Source organism: Parasteatoda tepidariorum, unplaced genomic scaffold, assembly GCF_043381705.1.
Source record: "Parasteatoda tepidariorum isolate YZ-2023 unplaced genomic scaffold, CAS_Ptep_4.0 HiC_scaffold_1560, whole genome shotgun sequence".
Classification (NCBI taxonomy): Eukaryota; Metazoa; Arthropoda; class Arachnida; order Araneae; family Theridiidae; genus Parasteatoda; species Parasteatoda tepidariorum.
Window position 1 is genome coordinate 174 of NW_027261428.1, and position 10,903 is coordinate 11,076.

The 10,903-nt window shown below is 25.9% G+C and overlaps 1 protein-coding gene across 1 annotated transcript; it reads right to left on the bottom strand.

Annotated features, from left to right (window-relative positions):
* Positions 1–459: 459 nt before the first annotated feature.
* LOC122272924 (treslin) lies at positions 460–10,649 on the bottom strand (the record flags this gene model as incomplete). Its single annotated transcript, XM_043056964.2, is given in 8 exon segments — positions 460–542; positions 631–709; positions 793–893; positions 3,897–4,054; positions 5,443–5,487; positions 6,729–6,823; positions 9,524–9,632; positions 10,502–10,649. Coding segments are annotated over 8 exon segments (818 nt in total), but the record flags the coding sequence as incomplete, so codon positions are not given.
* Between the last annotated feature and the right edge of the window lie 254 nt (positions 10,650–10,903).

Consider the following 10,903-nt stretch of genomic DNA (forward strand, 5'->3'; position numbering starts at 1 on the left):
AGCAGCAATTGCTGTTTATTTTTTAAAATTTAATTTTTTTTATTATAATTTTACATTGTTGAGCATAATCTTGTATGTCTTTACAATTTAAAAACTCTTGAAAATTTTTTTGCAATAACAGGACCCTATTTACACAAATTCACAAAAGCAGGAAACTGGTTGAAAGAATGTGACTTAACGTTTATTTTATATTCACAAATTACAAGTAATTTTTTCACAATTTTACGAAAACAGACCTTTTACAAAATGTCTGGACAGATCCCTGATAATAATTACAAAATAAACATTCACTCAAATATTTTAAAATTATATTACTTTCATGATACAAAATATACAGCATCCATTTTAAAGTGCCGAACTAATGTCTTTCATTGTATTTAAAATTTACTTAAAGATCATTAAGCCTTTTGTAACAATATGAAAAACATAAAAAAAAAAATAAAAAAAAACAGCCAGTACTTTTCCCTTAGAACATCTTGGAAGAACTGGATCTGTTCAGAAGCAGACATAAAGAAAGACATCCGGTAAAAATAAGAAGTTATCTGAAATGAAATTTCGTAATCAGTATAATGGTTAAAAGGAAAATTAATAAAAATATTCAAGCTGCGTTGGAAAAAAAAACTAACTTACATTTTTGATTAGCTCTAACCTCTCCGAGTGAGGAGCAAGAATTTCAGTTTCAAGTGCGAGTAAAATTTGCAACTTAGACCTGAAAAATGTTGGCAATAAGAATGCAAATTTTCGCAAACATTGTTTAGAAAGAAACAAGCAAGTCTCAAAAAAACAACTCACTCTTGTCTTTTTTTATCATCTTCCTCACTTTTCTCATATTTTTTAGCAATTTTATCATGGCTCATAGTGAAGAATTCCTTTAAAAAATTTTTCAAAGCATCCTGAAGTGAAAAAATTTTATCTATTTAATTAAACAAATGTTATCTGTCAAATTAGTTTGAAAAGCGAGATATCCATTCTAAATACTAATTTATAGCATGATGTACAGTCAGCCAAAAACGAAACGGGCCACCACGATTAACTTTTGATCTAAGGATTTGATCTTCACGTTCTTGGCTACGTTAATGATCAGAGAGGGTGACCTAATTAATGCAGACGATATTTTAAGTTACACAAGACCTAACACAAAATATACTCTCTCTGAATAAACATACCATTTTTTCAAAGGATTAGGATTTCTAAGCTCTAAAATATAGGGGGCAGCTGCAATCTTGGATATATCGGTCAAATTGTTTGGTCAGTAGAGCTGTCCAAAATTTTGACCCCTTAATGTTAATTTTACTTTTGTGTATTTCGCCATATCTCGAGAACTCTTCAAGAGAATTGAAAAATTTTTGGGCATAATTATAAAATTAATTTATCTAAAGACAATTTCTTGAAAAAAATAGACTGTATTATTTTAATTAATAATAGTCGAAAAACTTTGAATTCTAAGGTATGCAATTGACAAAGCCGGACGCATCATTTTAAAGTATGTATTTTCAAATGGCAAAAAAAAAAAAAAAAAAATTAAAGGGAGTAAGNAAAAAAAATTAAGAGAGGTCACTTGAATAATTCTTGAAAAATCTAATTTTAAAGAAGTTGTATAGTTAAAATTTGATTTCTCAGGAACTATTCAACTGATTATGCACAAATTTTTATTTTTCCATGTAAAATTACACATTTTAAAATGATTTAAGAAACTGTAACTTACAATTCAAAATTTTTTCATCTATTATAAAATAAATTAAAAATATTTACTATAATTTATTTTTTGGCTCTCATTAAATAAAATAATTAATATTTACTATAATTTATTTTTTGGCTCTCATTAAATAAAATAATAAATATTGACTAAAAAGCGTTTTTTGCATGGACTATCTTCCGATAAACGAATTTTATAATTGTGTGCAAAATTTTTTCAATTCTATAGAAAAGTTCTTGAGATATGGCGCAATATGCAAATAGTAAGATTAACATTAAAGGATCCAAACTTTGGATTGCTCTCCTGACTAAACTATGGGGACCATATTTTGAGGGTCAGAAATCAGAATCCGTAGCAAAAAGGCATGTGTTTTTGTGTTGCATTTCTTAAATTAAAATATGACCTGCACTAGTTAATTAGCATATTTGAGGTCACCCCCTTGAACCATTAAGAATAAGTCTTAGAATGTGAAGATCCTATCATTAGATCAAAGGTTATTCAAAGTGGTCCTCTTTTTTTTTTTTGATGCACTGTACATGTTTTACAGTTATTGCACATGTGAATGTCATATTGTCAAATCATGACATATTTAAGTTGATGGAGAAGAAAACATTTTAAATATTGAATATTTACGTATTCAAAATTCACATATTATCAACAAAAGAAAAATATAAAAAGCTACTTTACTTACCATTTTAAAAACTAGTCTACTTTTTCTAAATGTGTCACTTTATATCAATTAATACTTTTTAAGTAGATACAAGCTTTTAATGCCTCTGACTTATTCAGCTGATATTCAACATATTTTTTTTAAAGTAAGCACAACAAATAATACCTCTTTGTTTGCAATATTTGATAGGAAAGTTTTCTGTTTTTAGCCACTGTTGTTTAAATGAAGAAATGAATGAAATATTTATATTCATGTATAATGAAGTTATCGAGAGAAGAGTAAAACAAATTCATCAAAACAAGAATTTATAACAATGAGGGCATAGGAAGTTTTATGGGGAAAAAATTTTTCCTTGAGTTAACAAAATATTTGCAAAACCAAGGTTTGAGTAAGCAAGATCTGACTGTGTTACAATTTTCTAAAACATTTTCAGAAAAATGGACATTTATTATCCCAGGAAACATATTTTTGAAATTTTAAAAAACAATGTAGTTAAAATAAATAATAATAATTTTTTCCTTATTGAAATTCACATATAATTTTGAGATATTTTTTGAAAGAAAAATATCATCTCCTTATTGAGTCCCTATTCACACGTGTAGGTACATAAAAAAAATTCTACTGTATTACATCATGTATATTTAAACTGTTTGTAAATAAAATGCATTTAATACATTTAAATTAAGTTTTATCCAACATTTTATCACTACATTTAAGGCACTTAAGTAAATTAGAGCATTTTTAATTCTTACCATGGCAATAGCCATCATTCCCTCACATGGAAAGCAGGACTGAAAAACATCAAAACCAGTTCGATTACCAGAGAAAACAGAGCAAGGATATCTCAGCGAGGATATCTCAGTATTTATACTAGGGCTTGTTTCCTTCACAAAATTAACGTTCTTAACAAGCTTGTTTTTGCCCAACTAAATTTTATCAGCAGATTTTTACTTGTTGAAAACTCAGAGAATTAAGTTACAACTAAAACCGAAACAATGACGAAATCACAGATGTCGATCTAAGAAGCCAACAAACAGGTACAATGGCGACTAATACTGAGAATTCCAAAGCACGGCCTTAAAGAAAGAAAGGGTAAAAATTACAAAATTTACATCAGTGATCTGATGTCACAGATTGTCGTTGCAACACATATGTTCTCAATTCGTCAGCAATTTTTACGTGTATGTAGTTTTATCACTGATATAGTGATAAAAAAAACAGATGATGAATATAAAATTGCTGATTTTAAAAAAAATCTACTGGAAAAAAAATGAACATTTTCTAAGGACTACTTATGAAAAATAAATAATTCTAAGAGCTTTTAGAAATAACAGATTAAAATAAACACTTTCTAAGAACCATTTAAACCCCGTCTATTAATCTATATTTCATTTTGACAAAACACAAATTAATAGGATTACTCCAGAAATTATTACAATATGCTAAGACTCTAAAGAATATTAAAAAAATAATAAGTAGTACAGAAATATTGCTTCAATAACATAGACCATTATTTTTCAATAAAGTTACCTCTGCAGAATGAGTATCAGATGACTTTAATTTAAAGAAAGAAAATGCAGTTTTAACTATCTTTTTTGCAGATTGCAATACAGAATGACTAGTATTCAGCGCTAAGTCATATTCTCCCTTCAGCAGACTTATAAGCTCATCATATCTGAGGTTTGAAACTGAAAATTACAAAGAAATATTAATCTTTGTTCATCGTTACAATTCTGAACTTAAATGAGATCAAAACATTTTATCACTGTTGAATTTTACAACACTTACCAATTGTTAAAACAATTAAACACATTGAATTCGCTTTAATATTAATATGTGTACAAATAAATGAACAATTTATTGCTGAATAAATGTTCATTCGATGAAATTCATATTCTCATATTTTATTTCATGAATATTGAAAATAAATTTAACCATACTAATATAAACAAATAAAAATGCATGTGTGTTGTTTTCAATGACAATTCAAAGTATTTCTGACTGTTATGTTGGTATGTATATTATGAAAGTATAGTTTAATTTTTTAGAGAAGTTCACAACTATATGATTTGACATGCCAGGGGTCTGTTTAGAAGAACGGACCCTCCACAAAATATCTTTTCATGAAAATGGACCCTTCACAAAAATAATTTATCTATTAATCAGACCCTTCACAAATTTGTTTATCTTCATTATTGCTTTGTTAATCGAATAAACTCTTCCTGGGGGGGAGAGAAAAACGGATCGAGACAAACTAAGTTTCCCTAAATTTAAATTTCAAACGTAGCATTCCAAGAAAATATTTCTACTTTTACAAACATCACGTGCATTCTTATTAATATTAAATCATATTTTTTTTTGTAAATAAATAATTGATCAATTCATATTTATTCATAAAATTAATTAATAGAATATTAAGTAAATAAAAATTAATTTCTGGCAATTTTTTAAATAAAATATTATAAAATTAAGAATTGTTTAAGTTTACTTAATGCATAACACATTAAAAGTGATACATTACTAAGTTGTGTTATTTAAAATACGTCAATTGAAATTATTAAAAATGTCAGTGATTGTGTTTCCATTATTTGTCCAAAATTAATATTCTGTGTTGAGCAGTATAGGCTAAATACCAAATATTTGTATGTTGTATCTCTAATTTAGTAGCAGCAATTGTTGAGCAGAATCTTGTATTTATTTACAATTTAAAAACTTATATAGTCAACGTCACACCAAAAACTAAACCTACCAATTGCAAAGTGGCAGATTTTCAAATTTAGAATGGTGTCAATGTAATATTATTATGAAAACACATTAGTTTAATTTGTTTGCTTTTTTTTAAATATTATCTACAAAGTCAGATTATAGGTTTATTAGGTTATAGGATTATATGTTATAGGAAAAACCATTTGCAGTCATAAAAGAGAACAAACATTTTCCAAATATGATAACAGGTTACATTCTAAAATATTTTATGTGTAACAAAATATAACAGCCAATTCGAATCTCCCTAACTTGAGATCATATTCAAAATGAAACTAAAATAAATATTAAAAAATTAAGTGCAAAAACAAACCTTCAAATTCTTCAGAGGGTTGAGAGGGATTATCTTCCTTGTCTCCTAAAAGAAAGCACAATTTGAATACTTTGGTTAAATTTATTTAACTCATAAATAAAGATTAAAAAAAAATACAAAACTAATCTAACTCAGTGGAGTATAACTATAAGCCATATGTCCCAAAGTAATATAACTTTAAACTAGTTAGAGATTTGAAAATTGTTTTATTAAACTATTAATATGTTTAATAATATCAATCATTTTTTCTACTATGCTGATGCATTTTATGATAAATATGAATGATGCACTTTATGATATAAGAAATAAAGGGCGTTATAATATTAATACATTACATCACTTATTTACTTCACCTAATTGAAGAGATCTCATCCTATAAGAAGTTTACTACATTTAAAACTTTTGAAACACATATTTTATTGCACATGATTTAGACATTTATTGTTACTAAATAATAAATATTCAACTGAACTTAAGCCATCATTTGAAGAAAGATTCTGAAGATTATTGAGTAAACAAAATTGGATCTATTAAGCAAACATTTTTGTATTTATTTTGACTAAAATGCAATTATGAATAAACTCTTATAATGAACTGTAGTTGCAGAGCAAGATTCAGTTGAAACCATCACTAAAAAAGACAATTTGTATAAAAAAAAAAATATTTAAAATAAAAAAAATTAAACATCCAGCTAGCGTAACTTAACTGCAAAATACATCATTAAACAGATGTTACATTTTTTATAATACAGCTAGAAGTATAGCTATGCTGCCATGCAATTGAAAAGGCAATGTAAGGGTTTCAAAATAGATTTTGGGAAATGCTGCTTGACAACTATTTCCTTTCTCTAGCTAAATCTATCAATGCTAAAATAGAGCTTCAGATAATTGATAAAAAATTTATACTTGTAAATAAATTATTTTTAGCAATACGTAGCTCGTCACACAAAAATGTCAAATGTACATCTCAATTTTGAATTTCTTGTCCCTTATGTTGATTTTTCTACAGCATGGCAGTATAAATAATATATTTAACATCAGACAAATGCTATTACTTAAACAGAATAAAAAAATTTAAAGCATAAAGCACAATTTCGAATATCTTTAAACTAACTTATTTTATTTTTAAATGAAAAATGATAAGGAACATAATATTTATTAGCATTTAAATTAATTATTGCAGTGTGCTTAAAAAAAAGAAAGCAGGAAATTATTTAAAATGAATTTAAAAATGTAAATATTAAAGGCAAATACATAATTTTAAAAAAATAGATTTATGAAAATTACCATTTTCAGGAGCTATATTTTCCTTTTCTGTTGCAAGTTTCTGTTGTTTAGAAAACTGTGAGGAAACTTTCTTGTAGAAGGATTTCAAAAATGATCTTTAAAAAAATTAATTTTTTAATAAAGGAAAAAAAACTTTTTGCAAGCATTTCATATACACTAAAGAAACCCAAATTCTGAAAATTCTTTTAATACCAAATAAAACTGAGTTACAAAATTAGATAATAAATATAAATAAACGGCAATCAAATTCGTTTTTATCTAAAACTTAGGTCCCCAACACGAGCACTTTTGTCTGCCTGTGGGCATTTAAAGCTTCGTAAGGGCGTTAGGATTTTCTACAGGATGTGTAAGAGCTTACAAAAGAAACTTCTCTAAATCTCGAGTACACTTTAAAATCGATTTCATTTAATTTTGTATCAAAATAACCTAATAGCCCACCCTACATAAATTACATGTTATTAAAGCAGTTAACAATTCAGAAATTACTGCAAATAAAAAAATTTTTAAAGTTAATACTAACTAATATATATATAATAATTAATAGCCAATTTTATATTGAAAATATTTTGCTTGCTGCGCAAGAAAAATTTTTATTTTAGAAAATTTAACGAACCATTTTTTTTTTTTTAAATTCAATTTTGAATTTTCTACATTCTTTTTTATTTATCATGAACATAGTGTTACAGTAGTTCAGGATTTTTAAAACAAAAAGTTATTCTCAAGTTATAATTCGAATTTCAGAACAAATATTTTTATTTTTTACGTAAGTGCAGCTTTCATAAAAAATTGCTAAAGAAAAAACTCAAGTATAAAGTCACTGTTCAGCAGGTCACTGCTTCCATTAAATAACAATACAAATAATAAAAAATAAAGAATGTAGGAATTTTTTTGTAAAATTATTTAACAAACCTAAAATTATTTTAAAAATTTTTAAAAGGGCATTGAAAAGATATTATCTGACAAAGTGAATAAGTCAAAAAGATTGTCATCCTATGATCTAGAATTATTAACAATGTGCATTTGTCAATTCCAATTAAGAACTTAGATAGAAAAATATCAGACACTAATAAATGCTATATACATGGTGTAACACTCCATAGACAGCAGCACTATTCATCTGCAGATTTCACAGGAGATGTATTTCACAACTAGTCAAGTTAACAACACAACTAGTCAACAACCTGTTATTGCAACATTCTTGCTATGATGCCTAATTAAACTGCTTTAACATTAATTGTTTAATTCTTCAATAACTCTCTAAACACTACCCCTCCACAACATAAATTTTTAAAAAATGTTTTGGTGAAACTACGTGATTTAAAATGTGTATTTTTAGGGTGGTTTATTTATTTAATTTCTTTTTTAGTAAAGTTTTTATAAAAATGTCAATAACAATGCTTCACAATATAAGTTAATACATCATGATAAGAGAGTTTAAAATATTATTATCATATTAAATTTATGGGTATATTTTATAAGTATAATGGCCTTAGAGTTATTCTTGCCGGAGTGATTGTGAGCCCAACTAAAAAATTCTGAAAATTTCTTGAGTAAAATCATTAATGACGCACTTCAAAGAATTTATGTCTTTATAAATTTAAATCATTGATATTTTAAAAACATGAAATTATAAATAAATTTATATGCAGCATGATTTAAATGAATAATTGTTTATAAGTTTACTTTTATCTCTAATCACATTNATTGAAAAGATATTATCTGACAAAGTGAATAAGTCAAAAAGATTATCATCCCATGATCTAGAATTATTTACAATGTGTATTTGTCAATTCCAACTAAGACTGATAGAAAAATATCAGACACTAATAAATAGCAGCACTATTCATCTGCCCGCACATTTCACAGGAGATGTATTTCACAACTAGTCAAGTTAAAAACACAACTAGTCAACAACCTGTTATTGCAACATTCTTGCTATGATGCCAAATTAAACTGCTTTAACATTAATTGTTTAATTCTTCAATAACTCTCTAAACACCACCCCTCCACAACATAAATTTTAAAAAAATGTTTTGGTGAAACTACGTGATTTAAAATGTGTATTTTTAGGGTTGCTTATTTATTTAATTTTTTTTTTTTTTTTAGTGAAGTTTTTATAAAAATGTCAATAACAATATTTCACAATATAATTTAATACATCATGGTAAGTGAGTATAAAATATTATTATCATATTAAATTTATGGGTATATTTTATAAGTATAATGGCCTTAGAGTTATTCTTGCCGGGGTGATTGTGAGCCCAACTAAAAAATTCTGAAAATTTCTTGAGTAAAATCATTAATGAGGCACTTCAAAGAGTTTATGTCTTTATAAATTTAAATCATTGATATTTTCAAAACATGAAATTATAAATAAATTATATGCAGCATGATTTAAATGAATAATTGTTTATAAGTTTACTTTTATCTCTAATCACATTTGTTATTCTATCAGAAAAAATATTTAGAAATGAAAGAGATGCCAAGTATAAATTCTAGTTCTAATATTTTAAAATAAAATATACAAGAATTTTTATACATGAACGTGATCCATGATTTCTTGAAATTTCTAGACTATGGATTTTCGGAAACTTGGGATCGCAATAAGCAAAAAATCCGGAAATCCAGATTTTTTTCCGGAGCACAATCATCTCTGTTCTTGAGAAAGTGCTAGTATTGCTTAAAACAACCGAGAATCGTAAATTGCGAATTGCATAAGAACATAATAGGCAATAAAAGATTAAAAATAGATAGATAAAAAAAATACTATTTTAAGAAATGAATTAACCTTCTACCTATTTTGAGGTTCTTGTGTAGGTGGTAGTATTGCACGAATCAAATTAGTAGGAGGCTTAAACCATGGCTCTAAACATTCAATTTGAAATGGTCTGGAACACTGCTCTTCTGAAAAATAGGCCAAAAATGACTCTTTTTAAACATTAAATAATGCTTCATTTCGTAAACAAAATCAAAACTTGATAAAATAAAAGTATTTTCAATAGATATTATTCAAGATTTTCTGAAAGATTACTAAACTTAGTCATAAAAAAAATTATTTTTGTTTTTATAATTTTCTTAAAAGTTATTTTATGTTTTTACCTTAATTCGAAGTAGATAATTCTTCGAAATTTTACAACAATAGCACCCATTCCTAATTAAAATTTAAAGATTTAATATTAAGATTAATATAAAGATTTAATAGATTTAATAAATGTAAAGATTAGAGAAATTTTAATTAAACTTTACATTATTTGAAAAATATTTTACTGATTATTCAATTTAAACTGAAAGGTGATTTGTTGAATTTATTTCTATGCAAACACTGTTAGGAATAGGCTGCTGTCATAAAAATTACTTTTAAAAAAAAGTTTCTGATGTGAATAAATTGGATAATAGTAATTTTTCATATGGCTTAAGTCAAAAAGCCTGTTTCATTAAATCAGTATCATGCATTTTATCAGTTGCCAAAAATATTAAAAATTTGACAAAAATATGGGTTTTTTTTCCTTTCTTTTTTTTTAAATGAGGCATTGAAAATATTTTGGCTTATAAAGTAGGAGGAAAATTATCTTATCTTAAAAAATTATCTTATTAATTTTATCTATCATAAAAAAAGAGCAATAAACCTAAAACCAACAAATCTGAAGAAAGCATTAAAAAAAATTGGTAAAATAAAAAAATTTTAAAAAAATTAAGAAAAAGATTCTTAAAACATTGAATGATATGACATAAAAGCTATGATACAATTAAATAAAAACAAAATGAGTTCATACTTGAGTTTGATTCCTCATTATTAGTTGATGTTAAGAAATTCAATGACACAGAAGACTTTTGAAATAATTTATTTGGACTCATAATAGAAATTAAGCCAGAAGTGTCAGTTAAAGCTGAAAACAATCCAGGTAACTTTACACCACAAGTGCTTTCACAAGTTATAAACTAAAAAGAAGAAAATAAAAATTAGTAAATAGAGAGGTATAATAAATAGTGCTTCAAGCAATATAATGCTAAGCCACATTTTAAAATTATTCAGGATAGCATTTCATCTAAAAAACACCATAATGCAGGCAATAAGACATTTCTATATAATAGACAGCTGTCTAATAAAAATTTCAAAAACTTTATCTAACAACACAATAAGGAATTGCTTGATGTGAAAATGTGACCTTTGGAAA